The following is a 19,285-nucleotide window of genomic DNA, read 5'->3' as shown; positions in this document are numbered from 1 at the left end:
AGGGCTTTTTATTTTCAATTCTTGTATGCCTGTTAAAGTATTTATTGCTGTATGCTGAAAAGTCATGGTGTCTTCTTCCCAATGTCAATTTATTTGGCTTGCTGTTGTGCCTCCAAGATCCAAGTGCGATAGTGGACTGGTTGTTTAGTGACCTACACTGTTAAATCATCGAGGCATCAGACTATCGGATCTCTCATACGATGAAGTTGTGTGATTCTTGAGCTTTCATCCGTAAGCAGCGATCCACAGCTCCCTGAAGCCAAATGTGTCAAGCCAAAGCATTTCATGGGTAGCCTGTTCGATGCTGGGATTAGTTTAGTACCTTAGTGCCCTCCTGGAGTTGCTTTTATTTCCTGGGTATGGGAAGATCTGATTCTTTCCCCATTTCCCTCTGCCTTGTCTTGTCATTGACTTTGTCGGTCTGACCTGGTAGGCATCACCACTGCAAAAGCAGTGTTATGGTATGAGGAGGAAACCCCCAAAGAATCTTTTGAAGCTGAGGGAGAGCAAGGTGTTGGTGATGGGAAAAGGGCACTGTCTTTGTAGTGTAGACCAAGGCGTTCCCCACTTATTCTTTTCAACATGCTTGTTATTTAGGGTTTTCTTGTAGTCCCAGTATAAATTACTCAGGTCCTATTAATAACCTAGTTATTAGATTACTGAATAGCTACCTTACACACTTTTCTCAGCAATTGATTAATAAAAGTTCATATCAACGTATTCTTAATATCAAATATCAACTCTGGTTTTGCATCATTGTCAAAATAGAGGAAAATGGCCAACTATTGCAAAGCCCCTGATTGAGAATCATGTTGAATATCTGCTTTCTTTTTTTTTTAGATTTTTTTTTTTTAAATAGGTTTAGGTTGGCAGTTCTGTTACCTTTGCATTTTATCTTCCATTACCAAAGAGCATATGCCAGGTTTTCTAGTTTTTCAGCTCTACAGAGCAGAAAACTAGGCAGAACGACATTCAAGGTGGGATGCAAATGCGTAGCCCTGCATGGGCTTTAACAGTCACTTCATTCACTTTAAATTTGGCTGTATCCGTGACCAAACATCTACATTTTGGAGTTTAGCATCAGTTCACTTCGTAAAATTAGAAAGAATTTTTTTTTTCTTTTCCTTATTGTCCAATAGGTGCAGCAGCCGTTAACAGGTTTTTGGCTTTTGAAAAGCAGCTGCTTCTTTCAAAGGAGGTGTAGCAGTGAAAGGTGTATACTCCTTTTTCACTGGAAGTTAAGGTATTTTGTAGAATCTTTTTCCAGATCCGCGTTCAAGAGCCCTAGGTTAACTGGCATGTCCTTCTGAAATCCTCAGAGAAACCAGCCAAGCCTTTCATTGGGTTTTCTCAGTCCAGGAAAAAAAAAAATAAAAATCAATCCTTTAGCTCTTATCCCTAAAGCTTTTAAATTCCTCATGTCTTGCGTCCTTGTAGGAAGTGAGTTGTAGAAATCTAATGTAGCTTTATTGGCATTCTGCTCTCTTCCATGTCCATACGTATGCACACACCCACAGATGCCCATTCCGTGGGACCTTTATTAGGTTATCTGCTAAAGTAGGTTGCTGATACTGGCCTTTCCAGCGCACAAACAATGATGCTGTACAGAAGAAAATAGATTTCCTTATTAATAATGTCAAATATCATTGTGCCGAGCTGACCCTTGATACAGCCCAAACAACCGCAAAGCGGATGTGTGCTTTTTCTGCCCGAGGAAGCCTGGCGTTGTGATGTTTTATGCTCGTTTAAAAAGATATTAAACCTATTCTGCTTAGAAATCCATAACCCCGGCGGTAATGCTTGGCTTCGGGAGCTGGGTTGGGTGCAGGTGGGTGGTTGTGGTCTCATGCTGAGCCTGTTCTCTCGGCGTATTTGTGGTTAACGCTGGATTTTGAAACTTCTTAGCCAACAGTGGAAATTCTGTGAATCGTTTCAGTAAGGTAAACAAGCAGGTCTACTGAGTTAACTGTAGAATTCAATAGTATACTGTTAATAATTGTCCCATTGTTAATTTTGGGTGCATAATTAGAATTTTAACTCTGCCCGAGATGTTTTTAGTTGTCATTGAGTTGTCTCTGGGTTTGCTTTCACATGGATTGCCACCCTGCAGGTGCGAATTTCTGTTGCAGAAACCGATGGAGGAAGTTTGATCTTGTTCAAATACCTAAAAAGTGCCTAAAGCTGAAGCTGTGGAGCTGTTCACGAGAGACTTCCGTAAGATCTCACCCTGAGATGGGCAAGCAGAAAATTTTAAATCGGCTATTTTCTGGAAATGTTTACATTTCTCCATTGATGGTGAAAAGAGGCAACGACCGCAGGGTCAGACTTGGGTGCCTGTTGTCATTCATTTTTAAAGTTAGTTCAAAGGCACCCCTTTTTTTTTTTTGGGGGGTGTTCTGACGGTTGGCTGTTTGGTCGAGAAAAGTGGATATGGGTTTTGACTTGGCTGATTGTCAATCATTTTAGGAGGCAGCGAAATAGGTGGTGGTCCTCACAACCCGTAGCCTCAATTAACTTGTTGGGGTTTGCATTGAGCTGAGCTGACGGCCATCCCTCCGTGCTTCCATGGGCACCAAGGGCTTGAGGAGCTGCTGCAGCGTGAAGGGCACTGCCCGCGGGTGGGATTCGCTGCCTCTGCCGTGGAGTGGGGTAAAAATATTATATACCTGCCCCGCTCTGTGTCTGGGTGAAGCAGATGTCTCTGACTAGCTGCTTCTAGCTTTTTTGTAATCTGATTATGCTGTTAGCGCATGATGCTAATACTGGAAAATTGATACAAATTAGTTAAGCAACAGGCTAATTACTCTATTATTTTTTTTCTAGCTTGGGTGATTTATGTTGCTACTTCATTTGACTTCCTTTCATGGCAATGTGTCTGAATTCTGACTCTGGCCACCTGTGTATATAAATGTATTTTTGAGAGCTGGGTTTTCATCTAATTGCAATTATGATCAAAATTCCTTATAAATGTATCTTTTTGAGGAGCAAATCTATCGAGATGGATTCATAACAGCCATTGCTTGCAATGCTGTGTTTATAGATGGAGTATGAATTCTTTGGGTTAGTTTGACGGATTTCAGAGTCATCTGAGTCTAGATTACCGACAAAGACACATTCTTGGTTTTATGCATTTATATTTTCAGTTAAGTGTTGCATTTAATGTCATTTAAGTCCAGATACAGCATGGAAGAAGATTAAGAAAAGGTGAACTGTTGATTCGGAGAGAAGGTGTGGTGTTTTGAGCACTTCCATGACTGTGTCTGTGCATGGAATATCAAAATAGAAGGAACTTTGCCATATTTGATAGCTTTAACATTTGAGCTTTTTGGTTACCAAACCAAAACTGATCTCCCAGTTTGTTCTGGTGTGTGAGAGTGTCAAGGTCCAATACTCCCTGACCAGCTTCTTTTCGTTATTCCACGTGTGGAGGATGTGATGTTTAATATCTAATTTACTTACCTGAAGACAGTTGATGTTACATGGGATTTCTGATTTCACAGAGTGATACGAAATATATTGAAAACACGATACAAATGTAAGTTACATGTAACGAAATCAAGCAATTGCAATACACAGCTCAATCGCAATAGCAGTATAATTCCTGTTACCAGTCTCGCTGTCACGACGCTGAGCATCCTCAGTCACTGGGAAGAAATACGTGGGTTGAATCACAGTATTCTATACAGACTGGATCAAAGCTTTGTGTTTTCATCGCTGAAGACACATAATTTGAATGTTTTCCCTCATCTCAAAAGAAGCGACCTTAAGTCCTCCTACAAAGCTAGCACTACAACATGCTGACCCAGGCCAATCCTCTCAGGGGTTTTGTTTGCTTCTTCTCGTCACCTGGTGTCACTGAATTGTCACCCAGTGGCATTCTCAGCGTTGTCATCATAGTCCTTCCAAGTGGAGAACGCTGTCACGTGTGAGTAACGCTTGTCTCGTGCTTTTGTGGATTTAAAAGACAGCCTTTCTTGAAGCACAGGGTGAGATGGAGCTACGTGGGATACGTGATGCCTAAAAGTTACCTGACCTCGTGCTAAAGCTTGGCTTACTGGGAGAAACTGGCCTTTGGTCCAGAGTCTGGTCTCTGAAAGTGGCTTGTGGAGTGGGGTAGGTGTTAAAAAAAACACCCAAAAACAAAGGGGAGGGGAGGATGAAATAGTATAAAAATATAGATAGATGAAAGTGCTACATTTCTTTTTCATGCTTTTGTCATACTTAAAGCAATTTTCTGCTTAGAAGGCTGTGTCATCCCTGTGTTTAATACCCCTTGATAGACTCTCCTTCCGTGAATCCATCTGAGAGCTTTCAGGCTTCCACGCAGAGGTGAGGAAATGACTTTCCGAAGTCAGGAGCTGGGAGCGCTGGTAGGTGAGCTGCCAAGCGGTGGGTAGCACAGCAAGTGTGTGCCCCCCCGCCGTGTGCTCCACCTGGGATAGCTATTTCTGTGACTCACCCAGGATCATAGTTGATTGTGTAGGCACCCCGTGCCATGCACTCTTGGGTGGGGTTTTTTTGTTGATTCTTTTTTTAATAGTCAACTTGTGGATATGAATGACTATCTATTGCCATAGAATTATCTCGGCTCGGTCTGAGAGGGATTGTGTCTGGCACTGCCTAGAAAATAACTCTTTGCAGGTTAAAGCAATCAGCGCTGAGTACTTTTATCCCCCGCTCCAGGAGTTTGTTCACCATACTGTGTTCTATCAAAATGTTCTGCCTGCTCCCAGGGGGAGGCGGCAGCCGCAGGGAATATGGGGTGACTTTTGGGATGCGGAGTGATGTCAGTCAGTTACGGACTCCTTTTCCATCCAAGTGAATGCTGCTAACAAGCATCATCGGTGTTAGTTGGTGTGTTTGGAATAGTTGACATGGTGCAAAGCATTATGCGTTTCCACTGCTGGCTCTTTGTGCCATCTCTTTTTAGCCAGAAATACTACAACGCAGGTATCCGGAGGCTGACTCACCATCCTGCAGGTAAAAAGCCACGTGTTAATTTAGTGAGCTCCTTTCCCTTCTACACGCTTTGAAGAAATAATTAGGGAGTTCTAAGGTAAAACTTGCTTTACTGCTTACAGCAGTTGTCGGTTTGTTAAAGCCACGACCTTCGCTGCGTGCAAGTGTGTAAGAGGTGCTGGCTATTAATACACCCCTCCTCCCATTACTGTATTTAGTTCACGAAATAGTAAACTGGTAGCAACTGGGAGGCATCGCTTTCTGGGCAATACACACTTTGTATTATTTTATTTTTTTTTTTTTATTTTTAAGTTTGGCCCTTGTAATTTTGAAGACAATGTAAGGGTTTTTGAATGCTGCAACGCTGTATTCTGGAGACGCTGGTGATCTCCTGTGCTTTTACTGCTGCTCGGAGCTTTGAGGCAGCAAGAAAAACGGAGTGGCACATCTTCTGATTTTACTGTTGTGGTATCTCAATTGTATGAGTAGAGTCGACACCGTAGAAGATACCTTTTGGTGGGCTGATACATTAAAAATAGAGAAGCGGGTTGGATTGAGCAGAGTGGTGGTACGCTGCAGGAGGAAGCTGCTCCTTCATTACTGAGCTGTTCTTGTGTTGTCTCGTGTCTGGCAGACTTTGTTGCTAGGAATGAAGCCTCTCTCGCAATTTTTTTTTTAACAAGTTTTCTTCCGAATGCTTGCATTTACTGGTTTATTAAAGACCTGGTTCAGGGGGACCCTATAAAGTAACTCCATTAATGATTTCTTCCAGGTGTGCTGTGAACAGTGGCTAGTACAACTCCCCCTGCCAAACGTTAATGGAGGATTGAGCTAAATTGCAGCAGTAGCTTTGTAATCGTTTTTGCAGAATTTCACCTACACCATTTTTCCTTTAGCAACATCACCTCTTACAGTGATGGTTGAGGTGGTTGTATTTTTCAGTATAAAAAGCACATCCAATGTCCCTCTGAATTCAAGAGTCCTGTTCTAACATCTACACAGTCCATGAAAAGTGGTGTCTTGCATATGAAAAAAAAACCTTATTAACTTTGGAAGAGTACCGTCTTCTGCTTGTTTTCTAATTTCACCTGACCCTGATCTCTGCCGATGCTTTTTATCCCCTTCTTCTTTTCTAAGAAGTTTTCCTGCTGGCAAGGCATGCAAACTCGGAGCTGGATGATTAGCCAACACCTTAAAATGAATGTTAATAGGGTATGAACCGATGTGTAGCCATACACTGTCTCCATTATTTCAGGGTACTGTTACTGAAAGATAATTTCGTGTGTGTGTCAACCCAAGTATATAATTTTGTTTTCTTGACTTGTATTTTGATCTAGTTCAACTAGATTTTGATCAGTCACCTGATCTAGTTGAAGATGTCCCTGCTCATCACGGTGGGGTTGGACTAGATGACCCTTAAAGGTCCTTCAAATGCAAGCTATTCTATGATTCTATGGTTCTATTTTCACCTGTCAGTGATTAAGATATTTTTCTGGGTTTTTTTGCTGACTGTGCCATGACTCATGCATATTTCGTATGGTTGCTGATTACGAGACACAGAAGTCATTGCCTCAGTGGTTCAATTTACAGTTCTCTTGACCTGGTGAAGTGCATCTGGAGTGCTTCGCTCGTGGGAGGTTGCTGTTGTGTTCGTATGTTCTTATTCAGCTGAGCTGCTTCTGTAGGAATCCTTGTTAGTGACCTAAGAAATACCCGCTCTCCTGAAATACGTGCAGTGCGACTGTGTCTCTCATGCAGTGTGTGATTGTACATTAATTGATGGAAGTGTGGTTTTTTGGCTGTTTTTCAAGAAACATCCCAGTTTAGCAGTTAGGTGATGAGATTTATGGGACGCATTTCGGTGAGTCTCTCATTTTTGTCTGGGTTTACTTACTTCTCAGCTGGATAACTATTCACGGGTTACACAATTCTTGGCTGGAGAATCTTGCCTAAGCACAAATTTTAATTTTTTTATTTAATGTGTGGTAAGTTTCATTCTCTTTTGGTATTTGTTTTTACTTGCTGCAGAATGAAACCAATTCCACTTGTTTAATCTCTTTTGTTTTCTCTCTCCCAGTGGGCATACTAATAAAGGACAAGTACTTTTATTGGAGTGGACACTTACTCTTTACTGTGGAAAAACACTGTCCTGTGATTATAAAAAAAAACCCAGCCAAACAAAAACAAAAAAAAAAAAAAAAAAGATAGATTAAGGGCCTTCAAAGCTTCTGGAAGGCTCTTATGGGGAAGACAGGGCATTCGGGGTGTGTGGAAAACCCGCTACAACACTATCTTCAGATACTCCACATGACAGCCACTGGTGACTGGGGCTCGCTTCCAAGCCTGAAATCAAAGGTCGGTAGGTATCTAGTTGCTCCATGTACTGCGATGTCATAAACAAAATTAATCCATAACAGAAGATGTATTTTTCAGCAATAAACCTTTGGATTAGCAGTATCCTTTTTTCAAGTAAATACAGTCAACCTCGTGTTTCAGTATTTACCCTGCGCATCGTTACGCGACTGCTTGGTCCCTGCACGTTGTCATTGAGGTCGTTTGTGCAGTAAAACCAGTGGGGAGATTTTAACACGGTGAGAGCCTGGCTCTGGCTTTGCTCTTTGTGCTGTTTGTGCTTTTGGGGATGAAGATTTCATAAACATTACAGTTCTGCTGGTGTCCTGGGTGGCAAAATAGCAAGATAAACCTTCCGGCTGACAGCGTCACCCTTCCTGCTGATTTGTACCATGGCTGAAGTTAGTCATTTCTTTAAAAAAAAAAAAAAATCTATATTTTAGGAATGAAGGGCAAGAGTTGGAAAATGGTGATGAGATAGCACAAGTCAACCAACAAGAAAACCTGTCATGTCTCACCGAGTGTAGTGGATTGGTTTTGCCAGCTCTCCAGATGTGCAATGAGGGAGAGAGGAGAGGTGGCTTCTTAATGCAGCTTTGGTCCCATCCTCAGCTCTTGGGACCATGGAAAGAGCAGCAAATGCAGCTTCTTATTTCCTTATTTTTCAACAATATTGAAGTGGACTTTAGCAGGAGGTAGGGAGCGTCACCGCAGCTCTTCTTGTTGCGGGCTGGCCGTTGTACTGCCCTGGATGTGTAAATAAAGTGCTTTTCCTTCACACTGACCCGTTCTGGGAAATGTCAGCAGCTGAGATGGATTTCGTGGCCTTATGAGAGTGTGAAATCTGTGTTAAAGCAGAAAATGCTTCACGGCCATCGCGGCAGTGACCTCTGCGGCAGCCGTGCAGGCTGTGGGACTGGTGTGCGTTGTGGTTGCTCGCCTCTTACAGAGTCATAGAATTGCCGAGGTTGGAAGGGACCTTTCAGATCATCCAGTCCAACCATCAACCCAACACTGACAAAAACCGTCACTAAACCATATCTCTAAGCACTATGGCTACCTGTCTTTTAAATACCTCCAGGGATGGTGCCTCAACCACTTCCCTGGGCAGCCTGTTCCAATGCTTAATAACCCTTTCAGTGTAAAAATCTTTCCTAATATCCAATCTGAACCTCCCCTGGGGCAACTTGAGGCCGTTTCCTCTTGTCCCATCGCTTGTGACTTGGGAGATGAGACCGACCCCCCCTGGCTACACCCTCCTTTCAGGGAGTTGGAGAGAGCGAGAAGGTCCCCCTCTTCAGCCTCCTTTTCTCCAGGCTGAACACCCCCATCTCCCTCAGCCTCTTCTCATAAGACTTGTTCTCCAGACCCCTCACCAGCTCCGTTGCCCTTCTCTGGACCCGCTCCAGCACCTCAATGTCTTTTTTGTGGTAAGGGGCCCAAAACTGGACACATCCCTCGAGGTGGGGCCTCACCAGTGCCCAGTACAGGGGGACCATCACTCCTCTACTGCTGGCCACACTGTGCCTGATACGGGCCAGGATGCTATTGGCTGCCTTGGCCACCTGGGCACACTGCTGGCTCATATTCAGCCGTCTGTCCACCAACACCCCCAGGTCCTTTTCCACCAGGCAGCTCTCCAGCCACCCTTCCCCAAGCCTGCAGCGCTGCACGGGGTTGTTGCTGCACCCATTGGGAAGCGCCTGTGGAAAAGGAGGAGCTGCGAGAGCCCCCGCAGGGACTCGGTGTCCGGGTGGGAAGCGGGAAGCCTGACAAGGATTTGGGGAGAACCAGCAGCTGCATTGCATCCGTGCTGTCCTGTCGTCCCCTTGCATCGCTCCATTCCTCTGTACTGGTAATAATTTATGAGTTTTCCACCTACAGATTTCGTTAGCTCATAATGTAGCTGCCGTGCCGGGGAACGGAGACAGCTGCTGGCTGTGTGCGGACGTGTGTCCTCTTCAGCAGAAGAGCAAGGGCAGCTCTTCCGCCATGCTGCTTGAGTTCAGTAATTTGCTTTTAACATAACTCCTTGGCTTGCCGCTGAAAGAAGTGGAAAACCCTCTTTAGGTTTTCATCTTAAGCCTAGAACTGTAACAGTGAGAGGATGAAAACACCTAGTAACATTGCTGGGTGAAAAAGACCCAATAAAGCTTTTAATATCCTGGGTATTCCACTTCTTGGGGCAGGGGGGGAAGATGGACCTTAATGTGTGGGTTGGAGTTTTTCCTTCCTAGAAACTCTCCCCATCTATGCTTTTATTTCCTTTGACTTTGCGATGAGCGCTCCTTGTCTTGCGTATGATGTCTGAGCGAGGGAAGGGGATGGAAATCATTCCTGCCAAGCATCTGTTCCTGCGAAAGCTGGTGGTGCTGTGTTGGTGGGGCTCTGGCAGCTCTCCCCAGCACCCTGTCAATTAAACACCGCGGGCACCAGTCCCCGCAGCAGCATCCGCATCCCATGGAACCCACCGGTGGGCTGCCCAAAGGGTCACTGCCTGTCCCCATGGGCTCCCTTGCCCTTGTTACAGTGCCCTGCGTACCTAGGGCCATAAAATCTTGGTAGGGGGGTTTATTAAACGTTTTGGTTTTTGGGTTTTTTTGATGTTGTCTGGCATTGATTTCCTCCTCTCCCTAAGTAGGGCAGTGAAGTTCCGCTGCTGCGAAGCAACTGTTCTTGAATTCATCATGAGCACGTTAATGTTTGAAGAATCTCAGATGATTCGGAGATTTCGGTTAAAAGAAGTGTAAAATGGTGCTTAGAAAAACAGTATTGGTTTGGGTAAAGGTTTTCAGTACGTATTTTTTTTTCAATTTGAGCAGTATGTTTCCAAGAGCAAGTGTTTCCAGTATTTTAGCTGGGTAGAAACTTCAGCCTTATCAAGGCTTTAAATAATTTAGGAGTTAATCATCATAAGAATTTCCCTGTGGTATGGATAAAAGACTACATTTTTTTGACTTGTGAAGCAAGTTTGAACTTGCTGAAGCTCTGAAGGAACTTTTACTTCATCTGTGGCTGATTTTATAAATTAGTTTGAATAATTACAGAGTCACAGAATCACATGGGGTTGGAAGGGACCTCTGGAGATGATCTAGTCCAACCCCCCACCTACAGCAGGTGGACCTGCTTAATTTTAATAATTAATACTGGTTTTATTAATTAAAACTGTTACAATTTCTATTAGTTGTTTGAGGATTGGTCGGTTATAGAAACTGCTCTATCACTTATGTCTAGATATCTACACCTGTAGATGTCTCTCAGTTTTATTTTAACCATTGAGGGTCTTTAGCATCTAAATGAGAAGCAAGTGTAGAGAAAGCTGAACTTGTGAACTTCAAGCAGTTTCAGGAGAATGTACCAAATCAACAATTTATGCATTTTTAAAGTAGGAATCTGTTTAGTAGAAGCCTGTTAACAAGAGTGGGAGTGGAATTTGGGAAACGGTTTTAAGTCGTGCATTTTTTTATTTTTCTGAAGAATTTTGTAGCTGCAAGTTAGTTATCAGCAAGCTTTAGGCATTTTGAGGTTTTTATGGAAAATGAGCCCGTTTTGGAGTGTGGTGCCTGGTTCTGAGCTGCTCTCTGTCATCTCCCGCTTGAGTCAGCCCAGCTTCTGACTTACCTGCTTATAAAATAAAAAGTATTTGGGTATGTAATTTGAACACGTGAGTTTTCTACAAGAGGTTTTCTGGATGCTAAAGGGAGAATCAAGAGTAAAGCATCCATCGCTGAGCCTCTCCTGTCTTCCCTGGAAGAGTGGAGTCTGTGAAAGGAGTGTGCCGAGGAGCTATCATTTCCACATCTCTTGCTGTCTCTCCTGCTGGCAATTCCTGCGAATCCTGGAGGATGTTGAGCTGCAAGATAAAAGTTTGACTGGCTTTTCTTTTTGAGGCTATTTCCTTCCTACCCATACCCATCCTTAAGATCTCTTTATTCCTCTGAAACCGCTATAACTTCTCTAGCTGGCATTTCAAAATTTGCCTTTGGCTTTGACCTACCCAGATCCTGTACCTTTCAAAATGGAGAATATTTGTAATCGTTCAAGGTCTTTTATGATTTCAAGGCTTTATAGCTGCGTGACACCTGAGAGGCAGGCTGCGCTGCAACGCGATCAAATGTGCCATGCGAGTTTATATGCTGCCACCCTGAATTTACAACCTCCAGCCATCACTTCTGTGCTGTTGTCGGTGCGTTCTTGATTAAAAAAAAAAAAAACAAAAACAAAAAAACCAACAAGTTTTTGCATTGCATTCACTTTTTGGAAATTTTAAATTATCATCCAGGCACCTGTTGTGATGGCAACAGCGCTTTAAAATCTCATTTGCAGTAGCTGGTGTCATTTGTAGTGTGGATACGTCCCGGGCTGTCGTATAGATAGAATCATGGAATTGCCTGGGTTGGAAGGGACCTTTCAGATCGAGTCCAACCGTCAACCCAACGCTGCCAAAACCCATCACTAAACCGTGTCTCTAAGCTCTATGTCTGCCCGTCTTTTAAATACCTCCAGGGATGGTGCCTCAACCGCTTCCCTGGGCAGCCTGTTCTCATGCTTAATAACCCTTTCTGTGAAGACTTTTTTTTTTCTTAATATAAAAGGAATAGATCCCTGGGTTGGTTTTGTTCAGGCTCACGCTGCAGTTTCTTGATGGAAGTGTCTGTGCTCTCCCAGGGCCAGAGCTTGAGGGAGCGCCTTATAAAGCCTGACCCTGGCTCCAGCAGATGAGAGCGCAGTGCATTTAAAGCTAAATATAGGAGAAGGCAGATCCTGTGTTCCTAGTAATTAACTATTCAAGCATCTCTTCTGTCGCGCTGAACCTCTACTCATTAAATCTGCCACACGTGGTGAGTCTTTTTAAAATCTTGTTCCCAGCTGTCGTAAAGGACGTATTTTATATTCACGGGGAGCGGTTTTAAAATCAGGCTTCAGGTGCGTGCAGCTCTTTTGGCAGCTTAAAAAGACGCTGCATCAAAGGAAAGGAGAAGTCTAGCGCTAGAAATTCAGCATATGTGTTTATATCTTTTATAGCAACTGGGAAACCGTACCAGTATGGCTGGGTTTGAAGGTCAGGTATCATTCATGTCATTGTCCCCACGGCTTCTGTGTGTTCATGAAGTGGGCAGTGTCGATCCCAGCCCCACGGCATGTTTGCGCTCTGAAAGGGCTGTGATAAGAGGATTAATTCTTACCTGCTGTGTGACTTGTTTGATACTTTATTCCCAAACCTCATGGGCTTCTCCTGTGTTCTATTGAAATGAGCGTTTTTAGACCCAGAACAAGGCGTAAGGTATGGGGGCCAAGCATTAAAACAATTAAAAATACCTGGGTGAATATTATATTTTATAGATCGGTCTCTTACAAGTAACTGAAGGGCACAAAGGCAAAACAAAAAGTATGTCAGATCTGGCCGGTCACTGGCTAGAGGCTGGGATGTTGCTTTATCCCCGCTGACTGCTAGATTATCTGCCTAATTAACTTGTAAAGCACCTCCTGTTCCTCTGCCACCGAGGCAGCCGAGTGGGGAAAGAGACTTCTGAGCTCTGTTGTGAAGGGATGCTTGGTTCCCACAGCGCTTTGAAAGATCCTGTGATACCATGATTTGCCATTTTTAACTCTCAATTTATTTGTTTTCCAGAACGCTATTTAGTGTTGCGGTTGTTTTAAAGTGCTCTGTGGTCTGTTAAAACCATAGCTTTAAATCTCAGTGAGGAGTGTGAACCTCTCGGTTTAACTGCTTGTTGCATCTTTGGATTTTTCATGACTCCCGGGAAGCAAAACCAGTCTCGACCCTGAACTTTCCTGGCTGTTACCGGTGCATGCAGGTGGTTTTTGACTGCAGATAAATGGTAGACCTAGACTAGAAAGCAGCGGTTTGCCAGGTTAAACATTTGAAGTGCTGCAGAACTGGCCGGCCGGTGATGCTGCAACTGGAGTTATTCTGGTGAATGGGAACAGACTGCGTAGCTGGAGCGTTGTTAACAGAGTTGTTAAATGAACTTTCGGGGTAGAGAGCATTAACTGGATGGTAATGACTGCTTGATGGCATCTTTCTAGCCACGGAGCTTGTTTCTCTTTGCTCATGGTAGGAAAAAATGTTGGCAAATGTGTGTACTTTTAAACTAGACCTGCAGTCCACAATGAAAAAAATACAAATAATACACATTTTTATAAAACTAAACTTACTACAAGAACATGCCGAAAGGACAAAGCTTCTTGCATGGTAAGGCTTAATTCTGGACGAGCAAATCCTATGTAACAGTGACCTAATGACCAGCGGGGTGTGAAATAGGTGGCCTGTAAGTCCCAGCGCTGGCACTCGCTGCTGGCAGGACAGGGGGTGACTCGTGACGATGGCCACGTGCTGCAGAGTTTCCTCCTGTTCACAGGCAGCTCTCGGTTTAGCTGCTCATTGCGCAAGCTGCGTCACGTGGGATTAAACTAATTATATCCAAAGCTGGAAAATAGTTTTGTTTTCTTTAGATAAAATGGCGTTGATATATGATTGCTTCCCAAATTTTTTAACGTTGCACATTGAGATTTGCTGTTAGCGTCTGAAGAAATATATATCCAATATGTTCTTTTTTAATGTTGTTGTTATACGATATGCCGTAGAATCACAGAATGGTTAGAGTTGGAAGGGACCTTAAAGATGATTGAGTTCCAACCCCCCTGCCCTGGGCAGGGACACCTCCCACTAGACCAGGTTGCTCAAAGCCCCATCCAGCCTGGCCTTGAACACCTCCAGGGATGGGTCCTCAACTATGTATTTATACACAAAATTGATGGGGGGGGGAGTTGGTTATCTGTTATTATTTTTACAATGCTGTGTGGGCAGTGCTGCCATCCCCCCCACCTGGCAGGAAGGGCAGGGGCTCCATCACCTTCCTGCTTGGGTCTCAATCTTCACCGTTTTCATAGGGATGCTGAGAGCCAGGGTTTGAGAGAAGCGTATCTCATCAAAGTCATTCTTGGGTCATACTGCTCTTCATCTTTAAAATAATATCAATTATTCTTTGAGTGTACGGCAAGAGCAAACTTTCATGTTTGGATTTTACTACACTGTGTGTTTATTTTGCCTTTAGGTTAAGCTGTTGTCTTTAAATGCCGTAGTAAAACTCTATTTTTCTCTATTTTTTCTCCAGAAATTTTATGAATAAGAATCAGAAGCCGGTGCTAACAGGCCAGCGGTTCAAAACTAGGAAGAGGGGTAGGTTACCTTACATTTTTTAACTTTATTTTCCTCTTTGTTAAAATGACTAGAAACAGGGCAGGTGGAATAACTGAAAGTTCAGTAGGATTAAGTTTTTTCTCCTCTTCAGCCACATCAAGAGTATAGATGTTATTTTTAATTAAGCTCTTATGAATTTTATTATTTTCTCTATGTATCTTAGAACTTTTATAAAATTTAAGTTTATTAGCTGTTAATTCTTGTAGAAGTATCAGTTAAAAAATCAGATTCTACTTGAGTTTATAGTATATTTACATACAGGGAAGAAAACTTACGAGATGTTTGTAAAATGTCCCTTTCAACTAAGAAAGCAAAATATGAGCTTTAGTTTAAAGGTTGCATATAGAAAATGTGGCGCTTTTTGGTTTTTGATTTTATTTTTATTTCTTTGACCCAAATCAATGCCATTTCTCTAAATGAACCTTTCACATCTAAAAAGGGATTCTCTCACCTTCCTTCTGATGAGATGGTCAGGTCATCGCGTCGGCCCTGCTTTCTGTTAACAACAGAAGTCAAAAAGCTCCTTTTTCACAAATGTTTATTTCTGCTGTAGGTCAGTTTAGTTGTAGTTTGTTTTTTAATTATTAAAATAAAACAATTGCCATTGCCTAAGACCCATTTTACTCATTGTGATACTGATTTTCTGTAAACGTGACTAATGCTCTCTTTCCTTATGAACAATATTGCACCGATTTTTAAAGAAAGCCGAGCGGTGCTAATTATAGCGATCGTGCAGGTATTCTGTACAGCGAGTGTCATCCTGGCGTGCTTGCTCATACCATACTCAGAGTTCATTTGTCATGGTCTGGGTATCTGAGATGAATATCCAACACTTTGAGGCAGAGAGCAAAAATATATGTAATAAATGATTTATTTTTTTTCAGGAAAAAAAAAAGTTGGTTTGTGAAAAGAAGTGTTAGATTTATTGCAGTTGTGATAGGAGATTATTAGAGCACACACAGGTGGGGTTCCTGATTCCTGTAACAAGACTTTTTCCTTCGTGACTTTCCTGTTTCTTATCAGAAGCTAAGGCTTGGTCTTAACATCTTGTGACAGAAAATGTAAATCAGAGCATTTTCTCATTGTGGATGAGAGAAACAAAAAGAGTTTGGAACTTTTTCAGAAAATTACAAACTCTATCACGAGTCTGAAGAGCTGAGTGAGCGTCTCAAGATCTAGAACGATCACGAAGCTTGGATAAAAATGGCAAAATAGTTTGTTTTCAGTCGTGTTAAAAGGCTGTACCAGCGTTCTCTCGTCTTTCCTCCCTTGCACACATCACTTCCTCCCTTAGTTTAAGTAGTGTCGTCTCTAAATGGAAAATGTCCTTTCTGTGATATACATACAAAGCCTGTAGGTGTAACTAATTAAAAAAAAAAGAAACCTATATAGTTTGTATATAAATGTCAGGATGCTCCAGTAATTAGTAGGATTAATTTTCTACCAGCATGTTCTAGAAGACTGCGCAGTAGCTGAACGCTGCGTTAACGAGCGACAGCGCAGATGTAGCTAGAGGAGTGGAATTAACAATCCCTAAAGAAATACCTGTCAGGCCAACCAGTAAAAGCAATGAGACGTGCATACTGCTGGATTGAACCCATGTGGTATTCCTTCTATGTCAGTCGATTATGGTACATATATTATTTGCTTAAAATTGGCTTAGAAAACGTTCTCTCTCTCATGAAGACTTCCTTTTCAGTCCCTGCTTTGCAGTGTATTTGGCATCATGGGTCCTAATATAGATTTGGTCTTTGACTCCTATTTAATACAAGTAATAATTAGAATAAATAAAGAGCTTTTATTTGTAATTCTGCGCCTATCTCTTGAATTTCTATTACAGTGATTGGAAGTGGCAACAGAGACTCTATTGAGACTAGATGGGAGAAGGAAAAGACTTGCAGAAGTCTGGAAGATTGGGGAGTGGTTTGGGGTTTATTTTTGAAGGATTATTTAAATGAGATTGGGGATATTAAATGGCTTTAATATGGAAATCTTAACATGCAAACACTTCTTTATGTGCTTAAAACATAAAATCTCTTCTTCAAATACGGCAGGATCCTGGTTGCCTTAATATTTGAGGATCCTGCTTAGAAAATTATAGATACCTGTTTTCTTTCTGGAGGCAGAGGGCTCGAGGAAGAAAAAGGGCTTCCTAACACGTTTATTCCCTTCTTTTTGTATCATTCCCTTCTTTTGGTATCGTAGCAGTGTCCCAGACTGTTACATCTTGGACTTAGATGAGAAGATATTATTAGGTTTTTTTTCTGCTGAGTTTCAGTATATCAGGGAGTCGTGACATTTCAGCCAGGCGGGAGATCTCGGGTGCCGTGGCTGTGGTTAGACATGGCTGTGGTTGGATGTGGCATTTTTGGTCCTGGGAGACTATTCTCTTGTGTGCAACAGGCAGACAGGAGGGGGCTCCGAAACGTGTAAATGCTGAGGGTAGCGAGCTGGTTGAGAGAGGATTGCCTGTTCTGACCGCTTGATTTGTGTCTTACAATACTCTCTCTCCTCTCCTGCAGCTCCCGGGAACGCTGCAGTTGTCCATATGAACTCTATCACTACCACTAATCTCTGAACACAAACAATTTTTGAGCTTTCACCGAGCAAAAAAAAAAAAGGAAGATGATGATTTATATTTCTTTTCTTTGCTGTTTGAAAGTGTGCTTAGTGTCTAAAACATTTTTGAGAAAGGACTATGAAGGAGGAGCTTGTAAATCCCACTCCTTCCAGTTCCATTAGTTGACCTAATGAAAGGTATAAACCTTGCCTCCAGCATATAGGGGGACAGGCATTGAAATCACTTTAAAAAGATTTGAAGGAAGAAAAATGATGTTGTAGAGGGAAGAACCTCCTGAGGGAAGGAGGCATCTCACAGTTCCATATCAAGTTTTTAGCAACCTGGGCAAAGGAAGCAGTTTGGTTAGTTCTTAGTATAATCTCTGTACCTGTTAAATACTGGGTTTTTTTGCTGAGGTTTAGCAGTAGTTGGCATCTGGCTGGGATTTGTGCTTGTGGTGCGGATACGTGGAACGTGGATTGTGTTGCCTGTGCCGTACTTGCACGTATGCCAATCCATGCCTTTGCGTCTTCTGAAATGGAAGAGGAAGAAGTAGGAGTAGCAAAAATGTCAGTAGGAAATAAAGAAAATGTATGTGATCCAAACAGTTGACAAACACCTACAGGGCAGAAAGCTTCTGAAGCATTAACAGGAGCAAACTGTGCGTATTGGTTAACGTAAGCTGATGGGCAACACCTGAGACCCAGGTTTGTTCCCCACGGTATAGATACCATAGAGTTAATATCTCTATGTTATCTCTATATCTGCTAAAAAACTGGTGCGAAAAGGTAAATCACAGCATAAAAAGAAGCTAAGCTAAATAACGCATACGACTTTCAGAATGGAAATTATCTAGTAAAAAGTCAGTATTAACACCTTTCTGCTAACGTGAAGTCAGGAGGGGGGCAAAGAGGGCTTCTCGTTTTTCTTCCACAGAGATATAATTGTGGGCCTTCCGTTTAAGAGTTAAGATTAATTCTCAAGGAGGGGAGGCATAAGTGTGCTTTGTGATTTCCTTAGAAGCAAAAGAAAGGAAATAAGGATCTGGGAACACGATGCAAGTGAAAAGCTGTGTGCAGTGCTGCTGCCTGGGGTATTGTACGCACCACATCTGCAAACTACGCCTGCCTCCGCTCCCCCTGATTGAAGCTCTGCTGGGTCAGTAATTAAGTACTCCACAGCTCAACGTTACTGTCACCGCTTCTGGGTGATGGCTTCTTACTCACCCTGCTGCACTACATCAGCATATTCCTTTTCGGCGCATTAGCTTGGTAGGAAAATGATTCAATAAGATTCTAAATCATGTTTCCTGCAGTGAGTTTACCTCCTCTTCCTGGGTAAATTTTTAGGTTGTGACAGACTAGAAAATAGCAGCGTGCTCCAGATGAGAGGAGAGCTTCTGGGGCAGGAGAAGAATCTTTAAAATAGCTAAGAAATATTAATTGTGGTGTTAGTATTTGTACTGAGCACTCTGTACCCATGATACCAAGCATGGAACACCTTTCGGTTTAGACGTGAGCATCTTAAATTTTTAAACAAAATACAGTTTAAAAAATAATGCTATTTTACTTTTTCAACTCATCTCTTAAGAGAACTCTGTCTTTTTAGTGGTTAATGAGTCATCAAGCTTTTTTCTTTTTTTTTTTTTTTTCCCCTGCAAATGTTATACTTGGTAACCCAAAAGAGAACAATTATACTCAGATACTTGTTTATGGGTGGAGCTGGGTTTCTTAAGCGCAAATAAAACTGCCTGAAGTACACATAGGGAAGTACTTACACTTACTTCAGTAAAAGGCTTGTTTGGTTGTAGTTTGGTTGGTTTGTTGCTTGCTTTGTGTTGGTTTAGTACTTCCAAGTCGGAAGAGAGCTGTAACTGAGTATTTGGTAACCAGTCAGAGTCCAGTAATATTTCTCTGTGGGCATTTCCCCAGAGCAAAGGCACGGTCCTTCAGTTGCCCCACTCAACCCTCTCTGATTTGTCCCCCACAGGCATGTCCTGTGGAAACTCAAGATGGTTACTCAAAAGGCGAACTCCACATCTTCATCAGTCCTCTGCTCTGCCCTGGTGAGGCTCCATCTGGAGCACTGTGTCCAGTTCTGAACTGCTCCCCAGTTCAAGAAGGACAAGGAACTGCTGGAAGGAGGAGGGCTAGGAAGATGATCAAGGGACTGAAGCATCTCTCTGATGA

The 19,285-nt window shown here is 42.6% G+C and overlaps 1 protein-coding gene across 1 annotated transcript in view; it reads left to right on the top strand.

Moving 5' to 3' along the window:
• Positions 1-12,070: 12,070 nt before the first annotated feature.
• BZW2 (basic leucine zipper and W2 domains 2) overlaps positions 12,071-19,285 on the top strand; it is a 40,403-nt gene continuing 33,188 nt past the window's right edge. Inside the window, exons 1-2 of the mRNA XM_074151098.1 lie at positions 12,071-12,152; positions 14,451-14,515. Coding sequence (XP_074007199.1) covers positions 14,458-14,515 — 58 coding nt within the window. The 5' untranslated portion in view covers positions 12,071-12,152; positions 14,451-14,457. The remainder of the gene's footprint in view (positions 12,153-14,450; positions 14,516-19,285) is intronic.

Source organism: Numenius arquata, chromosome 7 (assembly GCF_964106895.1).
Source record: "Numenius arquata chromosome 7, bNumArq3.hap1.1, whole genome shotgun sequence".
In the NCBI taxonomy this organism is placed as follows: domain Eukaryota; kingdom Metazoa; phylum Chordata; class Aves; order Charadriiformes; family Scolopacidae; genus Numenius; species Numenius arquata.
This window is presented reverse-complemented; position numbering and strand designations above follow the sequence as displayed.